The sequence below is a fragment of the Ruditapes philippinarum genome, unplaced genomic scaffold (genome assembly GCF_026571515.1).
Source record: "Ruditapes philippinarum isolate M1 unplaced genomic scaffold, ASM2657151v2 ctg3532_1_1_1_1, whole genome shotgun sequence".
Classification (NCBI taxonomy): Eukaryota; Metazoa; Mollusca; class Bivalvia; order Venerida; family Veneridae; genus Ruditapes; species Ruditapes philippinarum.
This window is the reverse complement of record NW_026865641.1, coordinates 145,574-158,966: the sequence shown is the minus strand read 5'-3', so window position 1 is coordinate 158,966 and position 13,393 is coordinate 145,574. Positions and strand designations below refer to the sequence as shown.

Genomic DNA, 13,393 nt, shown 5'->3' with positions numbered 1-13,393 from the left:
TAATAATAATAATAATAATAATAATAATAATAATAATAATAATAATAATAATTATAATAATACATTGTAATATTTATAATAATAATTATTAATATAAAAATTATATAAATATAAATTAATAATGATGATGATAGTCATGATAATAATAATGATAATCGATTAAACATAATAATGTATTAAACACGTTGTAACCGTTTATTTAACTGCTTCAAATATGAGTTGTGAACATAGTTGTGAACGAAATAGTGAACTGGGTCACAGGCATTAATGAAATTGTGAAGTGTTAAATGTACTAATATACTAATAACATTATCACAACAGAAAATCACTTACTTCAAGTTTACTGCCTACAAATAAATATTATAAACAGATAAAGAGCCCCTGTTCCAGAGAAAGAGAAGAGGAGAGGTGGCCTTATGGTTAAGATCTCTGCCACTCAACACAGGGATCATGGGATTGAGCCCTAATCGGGGTTCTTAATATGACACCAGCACTGGTTGGTTCCAGGAAGCGGACTCGAGAGTGATTAATATAAGTTGCAAAAACATGTTTCGCAATCGAGCTTAAATAAATATGTTTATACCAAACACGTCAATGTAGTGGTGGTAATTGATAAACTAGGTTTTTGTTTTCTGCTGAGAACCTTATATTATGTAAATGAAAAAGTTTAATACTTTTTTTTAAGTTTGAGTAGGTCCAATAAGCTGTAAAAATGCTATATTCTTTATTATTCAAAAGATTATTTTCCGTGCCCTATAATTTTTCCAAAACATTATTCATTCGCCAAAGAGCTTAAGCACTTTTTGCTTCTTTTGCCTAGGAAATTAGTACATTAACGGCAATCCATTAGCCACAAGGAGCGAAGGAGGAAATAAAAAGTAAAAGTATATTCTCAATTGTAAAGGATTATACCTATAGTTATATCAACATTAAGTAAATAAATGTGTGACACAGATAGTTGTAAAACCAAGCAGATATCTTTTAAGTATGTTTAAAGATGAATATAAACGAAAAACGGATTTAACCATATCATATCCAGAATCGGGTTTTCAAGTTACACCGCCATTTCGTGATTTCCCAACTTTACTGGTTGAATAATTGTAATCGTAAAATGGAGTAGAAAACAATTTAAGAATAAACAATAATGATAAAATAAAACAGTATAAACTTATTATGATAATACTAAATTAGTAGACTGACCTTAGTATTAATGATACATTTAACACGGAGTAGACCTACAATGACGATATTAATTTATTTAACACGGATTAGACTTAGGAGATAGAAGTATGATAAAATTAATAAAAAAGTAACACGGAGAAAACCTACTAAGAGATATAATGACAATAAGATTTTTAAAAAAACTAAGTAAAACACGGAGTAGACCTGCCAGGAGATATAAATTTGATAAATTTAATGAAACTAACACGGAGTTGACCTACTACAATAAAATTAATAAAAACTACACCGAATGAGACCTACTATAATGATAAAATTAATAAAAGTAACACGGAGTAGACCTACCTGGAGATATAAGTAGAATTGTAGCGACTATAAGAGCACAAACAACAATTATCACAACCAATGCTATCACAATGCCTTTCCAGTTCCTCTGAGTCACTGTATGGCCGACAAGCTCCTGAAAAATACAATGTTTCAATTAGTTGTCATTGTAGCAACGCTATATGTCGCAACGCCGCTATATGTCGCAACTAACGCTAAATGTCGCAACGCTGACGCTATATGTCGCAATCAACGCTATATGTCGCAATCGCCTACCGCTAAATGTCGCAACGTTGCCGCTATATGTCGCACAAAAATTGATTGCCGCTAAATGTCGCAACCCCTTGACGCTAAATGTCGCACTTGGTAGGAAAGTAACAGATGGAACTGACACAAAAAGTAAGTGTTAAAACATTTAAAGTTTATAACATTTACACATGAAAACATATCCTAGTAACCAAACAAAAGTTGTATTTCGCGGTCTATGGCAAAAACCTTGTATGGCCATAGAAACAGTTTTTGATTAAAGGGATGGATTTGGTTCTCAAGCACGGACCAGGTGTGAGATCAAACTTTCTCGTTGAGGATGTCTTTCTCACAAAATGCATCAACAAAAACATTTGGATATACATGTATATTTGTTATGTTATTTGACATAACTGAGCAAACCGCTTGTTATTGCTAAGGGGGAACTATATCTTAACATTTTATGTTAATAGCTGTCATTATAAATAGTGGTCGAATAGCCCAGTCTAGGTAATTCGAATTTGGTATTTGTCCAGAGCAGATATATACTTATGTATTGAGTAATAAAATGTGAAACATCAGTGTGTTCTCTCTCCGTTATACGACAGGGGATACAACAATATTTTGATATCCAAAGTAGCCTACTGTGTCCAATTTCTCATATTATACTGCGCTTTGTTTAAGCCTCGTTTTTTCTCCGTTACATGGATACTTTTGTTTGATATTGTAGCTTCATTTTTACTTCAACATGGTTTCGTTTGTGGCGTTTTCATAATGAAGTATCATTTTCATTTTTATAATGATACATTTGCCTTGTTTTACCATTACATGAAATACTTTTGTAAAGTTTTCCTTATTGCAGCCTGGTTTTCAGTGTCACATTTCCTTATTGTAGCCTCGTTTTCATTATAATAGGGTTACTATAGTCTCTTTTCCTGCTTTTAACTGTAACGCGAATACGTTTGTAACGTTTCCTTACTGTTGCCTTGTTTACACTGTAACGCGGATATGTTTGTGACGTTTCCTTACTGTTGCCTTGTTTACACTGTAACGCGGATATGTTTGTGTCGTTTCCTTACTGTTGCCTTGTTTTCACTGTAACGCGGATACGTTTGTGACGTTTCCTTACTGTAGCCTCGTTTTCCCTGTAACGCGGATACGTTTGTGACGTTTCCTTACTGTTGCTTCGTTTTCACTGTAACGCGGATACGTTTGTGACGTTTCCTTACTGTAGCCTCGTTTTCCCTGTAACGCGGATACGTTTGTGACGTTTCCTTACTGTTGCCTTGTTTTCACTGTAACGCGGATACGTTTTTGACGTTTCCTTACTGTAGCCTCTTTTTCATTGTTACATGGTTACGTTTGTGACGTTTGTTACTGTAGCCTCGTTTCCATTGTTACATGGTTACGTTTTATGACATTTCTTTACTGTAGCCTCGTTTTCATTGTTACATGGTTACGTTTGTGACGTTTCTTTATTGTAGCCTCGTTTTCATTGTTACATGGTTACGTTTGTGACGTTTCTTTACTGTAGCCTCGTTTTCATTGTTACATGGTTACGTTTGTGACGTTTCTTTACTGTAGCCTCGTTTTCATTGTTACATGGTTACGTTTGTGACGTTTCTTTACTGTAGCCTCGTTATGGTTACGTTTGTGACGGTTACCTTCTGTAGCCTTGTTCTCATCGTAACATGGTAACGTTTATGACGTTTTCTCCCTGTAAAGCACGTTTTCACTATTACATGGATTCGTTTGTGGCGTTTCTTTACTGTTGCCTCGTTTTCATTGTTACGTTTGTCACGTTTCCTTTAAGTGGCCTAGTTTGTATTGCAATATGGTTACGTTTGTGACATTTTCTAATTACATGTATATTCTCGTTTTGATCGAAACAAGGACACGTTTGTGAATGGTTACTCTATTTCCTGATTTACATGAACACGAACACGTTTATGACATTAAATTATTATCTCATTATTCTCCCTTATATGTTTTATCCTCTTTTTCCTCGTAACACTGATACATTTGTTAACTTAATGTATCGTAGTCTTATTTTAACTTCACCATGGTTTCATTTTTGATGTTTCTAAATTATTTCGAAGCAGAGTTGTTCGTTCCTCACATATATCACATCTGCAATATGCTGAATGACAAGAATCTTGTCAAAACGTAACAATTTTTTAACACTTTTACTTTAAATATAAGACCATAGATAAAATGCACAAATAGAAGCACGTTGTAAAGATATGATAAATTTTATCATCATTTTTATTGGAACTTTTGTCATGTCCAAGTATGCAGATGATGTCATCACGCAGATGCAAACAAAACACTTGAAAGTGATTTTAATATAATTTTAATATGTGGTAGAAACATTCCTGTCTGGACCTCTGTCAGTTTGGAGGCAGTTGCCTTATTCTGGCGACATAAATCGCAAAATTATTCATTTCCAAAATGTTAACATACGAGTATGTCAGTGCGGTTTTGGGACTACTTTCTGAGCCAACTATACTAAAGCGAATGGAATAGATTATATTTTTCTTATAAGTTTCGTTTTCATCGTTACATAGATGTTTGTTACGCGTTTTGTTAAAGTCTAATAGATTCCAGTACATTTGTTACGTTTTGTCATTGTAGTCTCGTTTGCATTGTAACATGCCGTTTGTGAAGTTTTCTTGTTGTTTTCTTGTTATTATCGTAACATAGTTACGTTTGTAACATCGTCTTCCCGTAGTTTCATTTTCAATGTTACATATATACGTTTGTGACGTTTTCTTATTGTAGCCTCGTTTTTATTGTAATTGAAACATGCTCACGTTTTTGACGTTTTGATATTGTAGCCTCGTTTTAAAACTGACATGGTTACGTTTGTGACGTTTTCTTATTGTTGCCTCGTTTTCGTCGTCACACGGTTGCGTTTGGAACGTTTTTTTCTTAAGCCTCATCTTCACAGTTTCATAGATACGTTTGTGACGTTTTCTTACTGTCGCCTCGTTTTCAGCTCTAAGTTTGCGTAGCATCGCTTTCATCGAAACAGGGTTTGTTTAAGTCACGTTTTCATCAGAAAACGAATGCGTTTATGAATGGTAATATTTTGTTCACATTTACATGTATTAAGTTGTTGTCTTATTATCACCCTTTGATGATTTATCTAACGACAAATTGGATGTATAATTCAATCGATATTTGAATTATTCTTAATTTGTCACACACAAGAAAAAATGAACATTCGGTTCATGCTTATTGAATTATCATTATTTATATACATCTAGATATCTACTACATACGATTTTATGTCTGGTTGCTTTTGAACATATTATGACATAATTCATGGAGGATATTCAAGTGTTTTCTATAAATACAGGATTTATTTTCATCTAGTGGCAAGACAATAATTATTTTATGAGTGGCGGTAGCCATGAATGAAATATGATAATTTCCATACCACAAGTTGATAATAAATACTGTATTTATAGAAAAAAACTTGAATTGTCTGTTTATCATATAAATTTCTCTTCTTTTTTTTGACATCACAATTTGAAAGAATACTCCTTAAATTATGTGTATTGTCTGAATTTAGAAGAAAGTAGTCCGGCAAGACAGCAGTGAAAATACGGAAAATATATTTCACTACAGTGAAAAATAGCTTTTTACAGTGAAAATACTAAAATTGAAAATACGCATTTTATTTCATCAGTATTTCTCAATATTTCACTTATAAGTATATGATAAAACAATTTCTTTTTGGCTTGATTTTTAGTTTCTCTAGTTTTTTCATGGGTCAGCCTATAACCTCTATATGTAAACAGATAAAAGAATACCTCTATTTATTTATTTTTTTTCATTTTTGTATTTATTTATTTATCTAATTGTTGTTGTTGTTGTTGTTGTTTTCTAGTGGGGGAGTAAGCAGTTGACAGTATGCAAATGACAGTAAGCAGTTGACAGTAAGCAGTAAGCAGTCAACAATTGGCTGTCGTTTATGGAATTTCATGTTATAGTCCATGCATTTATTAATTTATCAGTGAATTCCTTTAAATGTTGTTCTAAGAATATATATGTACCTGTAAACTATTAAAGTAAATTAGGAGGCAGAAAAATACCAAGGGTCCAACCGGGTTTTGAACCACAGACCTCTTGGTCCGTAGACGGACACCTCAACCACGTCGTTAAAGGGTTAATCTAACAGCAAGGCTGATGGAAGTGGCCTATATACCTACAAGCACTACACTCCTCCCCTCTTTACTTTTCAGAGCTAGCCAGCTATCCTGAATGTCACTCCCTGCTTACCGCATGAGTCCGTCAAACACTTCTGACACCATTTAAGTAAATTAGGAGGCAGAAAAATACCAAGGGTCCAACCGGGTTTTGAACAACAGACCTCTTGGTCCGTAGGCGGACACCTCAGCCACATCGCTAAAGGGTTTACCCAACAGCAAGGCTGTTGGAAGTGGCCTATATACCACTGCACTATATTGTGCATGACCTCCAGAACGGCAACTATTTCGGCAACTGAATAATTTTTTGACCAATACAGTTGTAATAGGTCGTCCATTTTTATTTTAATGCTATAAGCAGTGAATAATAAGTAGTAAGCCGTAAGCAGTTGATAGTAAGCAGTTGACAGTAAGCAGTAGGCAGTCAACATTTGGCAATTCCATAGTATATTGATTCATTAATGTTCCCAAAGAAATATTGAGATAAATATAAAAAGTTATGAAAGTATAACAATTCTGTCATAAACCTAAATCAATACACCGCATAGTTACGAATATCGATCAACAGATCAATTGGGTATTATTTAATACTTACATGTAGTAAAGCCTATCTAGTCAGATTATGAACAGGTATAATAAAAAAATATTTTAAGATATAGTTCCCCCTTAGCATTAACAAGCGGTTTGCTCTGTTATGTCAAATAATATATTAACAAATATACATGTATATCCAAATGTTTTTGTTGATGCATTTTGTGAGAAAGACATCCTAAAAGAGAAAGTTTGATCTCACACCTGGTCCGTGGTTGAGAACCAAATCCATCCCTTTTATCAAAAACAGTTTCTATGGCTATATAAGGTTTTTGCCATATACCGCGAAATACAACTTTTGTTTGGTTACTAGGATATGTTTTCATGTGTATTAAAATGGTATACACTTTAAATGTTTCAACACTTACTTTTTGTTTCAGTTCCATCTGTTACTTTCCTACCAAGTGCGACATTTAGCGTCAAGGGGTTGCGACATTTAGCGGCAATCGATTTTTGTGCGACATATAGCGGCAACGTTGCGACATTTAGCGGTAGGCGATTGCGACATATAGCGTTGATTGCGACATATAGCGTCAGCGTTGCGACATTTAGCGTTAGTTGCGACATATAGCGGCGTTGCGACATATAGCATTGCTACAGTCATCATTCGGGTTTCGTTTGGTAGATCATGGGCGGAGTAAGAGGGTGAGCAGAGCCGGTGCCACCTGGTATTATATGATGTATTTTTGAACAAAATTTAGAAAATAATCTTTAGATTTCCCTGACCGTGAGGCAAGCGGACCTTGGAACTTTGACTGAGAGTATGCCTCCACTACAACTCAAAATCCGACCCTACATATTGCTAGTTTAAATATAGTTTATATATATAATAATAGCAATATATAATAATGTATATAATAATGTACAAAATACAAACATGAATCGTTAGAACTGTATCTGTACTCTAGAACGGTAAGGTGCAGCATATAGCTGAGCTCACATTTTTCATAAAAAATAAATCAGATTTATTTTTATAATTAACTTACAGGAACGTGTATAGATAGAAGGTTTTAATATTGGCCAACAGCTATTGTTTATCCTATTTGGATAACTATTGATAACTAAACGACGCAGCGCCTCATCCAAGGTTGTGTGTGACGCATCGCCTCATCCATGATGGTGTAAAGGAATGGAACGTGCAAATGAAATGGTGTGAGATGTTTTTATTGGGGGCGGGGGGCTGAAGATGGAAACAAATGTAAAAAATTCCCACATGAATCTATATAATATTGTCTTATCAATTAGTTAAATTTTAATGAATCGGAATTAGCAGAACTTTATTGTTAAGTGTACCTGTAGTACATTGTTACATAAAACAAAAGGTGTTATTTGGATTCATATTACTTTATTCATTCATTTTATTTATCAATAAGCCACATTTATGTGTTTAAAACTATATTTCAGCTACCCGTAGTTTACAAAATCATTGGATGATTTTCAAACCAGAATAATTTCAAAATAGGCAAGCTATTTGAGAGCTTGTATATACAATGTATGTTTGTATATTTCCGTTACAGTGTGCGACGCATGTACGAAAGCACGCCTCCGGGTGAGCCAAAATATTTCAAGGAATTCAATATTGAGAAAAATGCACTAAACATTTATGAAAGGTAAACACATTCAATATCAAAGTTATATTTTACATGTTATATGCGGTTTTAGAATGATTTTGCAGTATTTTATCACCATATTTCCACTGCGAAACTAACACAGTAAGGGCTGTTTTTGCATATGTTGACCACTTTTTGGTAATTTCCGTGGATTGTAAGTGCCGATTACAATAAATTAATTATTTTATTTGTACCCCTCACAATATACTACTTTTAAATACATTTTCCAAACATTTCATGAAAATTAACATGAATCTGGAGGCGTGCTGCTTTAATGTTTCAAAAGATAATAAAATTACCAGAATAAATACTTTGCTAAGTAACTATTTATTCTCTTAACATACAATATTTATGAATGCTTAATATAAGACACGTTCTTTGTTAAAACTTTAATTTAAGAAGACGCCATACAATTATAGAAACAACGTTGTTTTTACCAGTTTTCTAACTTATGTCTCAGTTATAGACCTTTTTACAATACGATTTTCCATAGCAACGAATGTTGCATTTCGCGCATGCGCTTTCTGCGTAGGGCAAAACGCAATAACGATGTCTACAGTTTGTCATACTTTAAGGCTTTAATAGATGCGATTTCATGTTATGTCACCTAAAAATATTAACTTTGGGATGACTTAAGGCGGTAAGTACTGAAAACGTGGATTTATTTTTAACAGAACTACGAAAATGTGCGGGAGTAATAATTCAATGGTCTAAAAGGGCACACACATGTCGTTTGTTTAAGGTCTCATTAGACGACTATTCTATTGGAACAGCAGGATGTTAAAGATAAAATTTTATTACCCCTGTATTACATGATATTACACAATTTGTATCGTACACTTCATTTGAATAACTGGATTGGTCAGGCGGCAAGTGTCAAACAGATTGGCACGCGAACGGTTGTTCATTCAACCGGGGCGTTTAAATAAATCAGTTACGCTTATTAAAATGGTAAATTTATGTAACTTTTCAATATACCGATCAATGTTTATGGATTTTAAGAAGAGAAAAATTGTGTGACATGCATTATTAAAAATAACACGGATTACGAAGAAGCGGATAAAATGTGTGTTATATCTCTTCCAAACAACCCATCTTAACTTCTCAAGATTTTCAAAGAAATAATTAACTATTAAAAATATATTTATGTGACTTAAATTTTGCTGTTTGCATCACAGGCAAATCGAATGATCAGGTATATTGAACTCTAAAATGCATTATCACCTGTTCTGATATTTTTTCAGAATGATTATTAATCTCAAGTTCATGTTATGAAATTTCTTTTGCTTTTAAATGAAATATTTAAACAGCAAATAGGTTGACTTTTCATTTGCTAATAGATATATTTCCACATCTTCTTTAAACAAATGATCTCAGTGTCAGGTCCGTGATCGTAAATTTCTTAAACAAGCATCTTTTCCGTGCCTTTTTATGGCATTATTCGCTAAAAAGCTATAAAGTCATTTTTCTATATTTGTTAAAAGCTATTTTATATAATTTTCTACCGTTTACCTTGAGCTAACTCGGAATAGTCTATGAACTTCTACTATATTTCTATGTACGTGATGTAGGGCGAAGCATTTTTTGCCCTACGCAGATTGCGCATGCGCGAGAAAATTCTAATCCCGGTCGATTTTATAATACATTGTAACGGACCGCGTCGTAAAAAGGTCCATACCCTTTTAACAGCACAATTACCTAATTTACCTAAACAAAAACTTGTAAATGACTACTTCACGAAAAATACTGTCATACAGATTGACGGATGCCTAATATCGTGATATAATTATTAGCCTCCAAAGAATATTATTATGTGGTCCGAATATATTACATGTACAATAAATAAGTAAGATGTATTCTTTTAATCATTTGTTTTATTCTGTTCAGCCACTGAACTTTTGAAATTATGACAAAAGAAAGAAAAAAAAAACCAAAAAAAAAACCAAACTATTCTTGATGGCAGCCACTCTTCACATATTGATACAAAAAATGTATATCCTACTGCTGAACATCTCTCCCAAAACCTCATGACAATTTTTTAATTAAGTGCAACGGTTCCAAATTAAATTCACACATTTCGTTTTCTGGAGTTTCATATAAACATATAGGCCTATATGCAAACTACCTAAAACGTCCGTAAAGTCCCATTATGCCTCATTTCTATTTCTCAAAAACTTTATTTTTTTTTCTTATTATAGTAGTCAGAAATACTCATCTACCACAAAGACGGACTATTTATTGCTTCTTTTGCTTAATTACAGTTGGTATAAGTGTGGTGAGTTACTGGTAGTACTTTGTTTGTAAGTCAAAATACTACGTATACCTTGTTTACATTTTGCTTCCTTTACGAAACATTACTACATGACCAGTGCTACTTTTCTCTAGTTGTTAAACATCTAGTTACATGTTCTAAATCCATTATTAAAACACATTAAAACACATTTTTGACAATTCCTTCGAATTATAAAAAATATGAATTTCTTTAGCATAATGTGCCATTAAGTACATACTTTCATTACAAAAATTAACGTTACGTCTTTTTCTTCACACAATATCTGTACACCAAAGTCGTAAGTAATTCCTTATGTTTATTAAAATTCCCTTATTAATTACTCTAGAGAAACTATGAAGTCATTATGAAAAAGAAAACAACAACAAACAACAACAAACAACAACAACAAACAACAACAAACAACAACAACAAACAACAACAACAAACAACAACAAACAACACATCACCTGATGTTCATCAACAACTTCCATGGGACGTCTAAATCTTTGAAGTTTATTCCAGTTTGTACGAGAAGCCATTATTTGAAATGCTTTTACGTACAGTCTATTCTATGTTTCATGCACCTAAACCAAATTTGTATTAATATGCAAATTGCATAAACTTTTCCAGACAGTAATAAATTAATATACTGTTTAATTTCCTTTCTTTAACTATCTAAATTCTATTAAATAACAAATGCTTAAAAGCCACGATTTGTTTTTTATTTCAAATTGATCGACGAAATCTTTATATTTGTTTCAAATTTTTAAATTTATTTGCTGAATTCAAATGTTACCATTTTAATAGTTATAACCATATATTGCTGATATTTTGTAAAGTCAAATAAAACAAAGAAATGACTGCTAATTTCTATATGAACCTCAAATGAAACGGTTCAACTATATTATAGTAGGAAAAAAGCACGCTATTCCGAAATCTTGCATAATTATAACATAATATTAATAGAATAACACATGTGTCAAATACAGAAATCAGCTCTTTGATTACCACAGTCATATCGTCTTTATATGAAAGCATAATTTACTGGTAAATATGTGAGAATAAAAAAAAACAACAACATCGATTGTCAATTATAAGCAAAAAATGCTATAACAATATATTTGTCCTTCGAGCACTTTGATTCGAATAATTATGTCATAACATCTTTGAGTTGGTTAAAATACGCTAACTGCTTTTTCTCTTATTGCAGACCCATTTGCATATTAAAGATAAAACAGTTAAGCATTGTTAGCCGGAACCTACATAACACGTAACACCACTGCTTGTTACGAAAGACCGGTTGGGAATTTTCAACTTCATGAATTCACGATTTCAACTTCATGAATTCACGATTTCAACTTTACGAATTCATGGAGTTGAAAGTTCTAACTTAGAAGTTTACCAATTGATGGATCGTTAAGTTAGCAAAATGTAAACAAAATAGTATTTTCACTTCCATACAAAATACTTATTCGCTTTTGTGGTATCAATGGCAAACAGAACGAGCGAAGCAAAAATCTATTCGCTTTTGTGGTATCAATGGCAAACAGAACAAACGAAGCAAAAATCTATGTGGCAAATGATTATTATTTTGGAAACTGTAGCAGAAAAAAAAAAAAAAAAAAAAAACAACAAAAAAATCACAGTTTTTGAGAAATAACAAAGCATTTCTGAGGCATAATGGGCCTTTAAATAAAGTCAGCCTTAAGAAATTTCGTGTCACCTTACTAAGCTGTCGATACCATTATCTAACGCTGGACTATTTCAAATTCATTACAAATACCTATCATTCGGCTAGGTTAAATTGAGATAAGTATATATGTATGAAAATCTGCCACTTAATTAAAATGTTAACCTCTTAATAAGTTCAATATACTATGCTTTATCTTATTAGATAAGATACAGCCTGATATAAAAGTTCATGCTGTATTTAATTAACTGATTTTAAACTTACACCCGTTGTTAAGATATGAATAAGTGCTCCTAGAGAAGGCGCTTGGCAATATGTCATACCGTATTCGATGTCCTTAAATATGTCTAATTTTTAAGCTTATACCACATTTTCATTTTATTTTTCTCAAGGTATAGTACGAGTATGTATTAAGCTCCAATCAAATTCTCCAATCAAATTACTGTTGGCAAGCTACTTAAGAATAAGTCTAAACGGCTTGTTATACATTCAAACAAAGTCAAGACAATTACCGTTCAATTTAGTTGAAGAACAACATAACAATTTGATTGTTGAACAATTGATAATTTTCCAAAAAAAAAGTTTCAGCTGACCTCAATAGAGTTTACTAAACTGAATCGGTAGACTTTATCAGGCCGAGATAGCCATAAAGTATAGCCAAATAAAAAACTTGGGAACTCGGCAAATGTGTCCTACCCATTTTGTTTTGTTGGGTTTTATGTCGCAACCACACATGAAATGTTATATGGCAAGTTCCATGCTTAACTGGCGTAGAGATACCTGTCCACGCATTATTTCAGGCACAAATAGGCACATGAGTAGAACCACCGAAGTTTAATCAGGAAGCGGGATAGCTTTTTCCCGTGAAATAATCGAAAGTCCCTGAACTCACAGTGGTGATGGGAAAGTGGCTTGAAGTCAGTTAACAACCCTGCCACGCACACCCAAGCTTATCCTTGAGTACAAGCAAAGTATCAAGTGTTACAACTTTGTAAATAAATACTAATAATAATAAATAATATATAAGCATATTAAAACTGTGATCACTATATTGTGAACGGTTGGTAAAGTTTGTAGCAGGAGATTAGATGGGGGAAAAAACAACAACATTTACCGAGTACCGAATAACATCTATAACATGTTCATGGCGCTTGAGAAAATGGACCAGCGTCACCAAAAACAACAAATTTGATTGGCTTATCATCATAATCATAGGAAGCAAACAAATAAATACATGTACGAACATACAATGCCAGGCTTCTTAACA

At 32.9% G+C, this 13,393-nt stretch overlaps 1 protein-coding gene across 3 annotated transcripts in view; it reads right to left on the bottom strand.

The window, feature by feature from the left end:
• The window catches only part of LOC132729872 (dipeptidyl peptidase 4-like), a 168,279-nt gene that overhangs the window by 42,654 nt on the left and 112,232 nt on the right, over positions 1 to 13,393 (bottom strand). For all 3 annotated transcript variants that reach the window (XM_060715704.1, XM_060715705.1, XM_060715706.1), the window contains exon 2: positions 1,525 to 1,639. In XM_060715704.1, the coding sequence (XP_060571687.1) occupies positions 1,525 to 1,639 (115 nt within the window). The remainder of the gene's footprint in view (positions 1 to 1,524; positions 1,640 to 13,393) is intronic.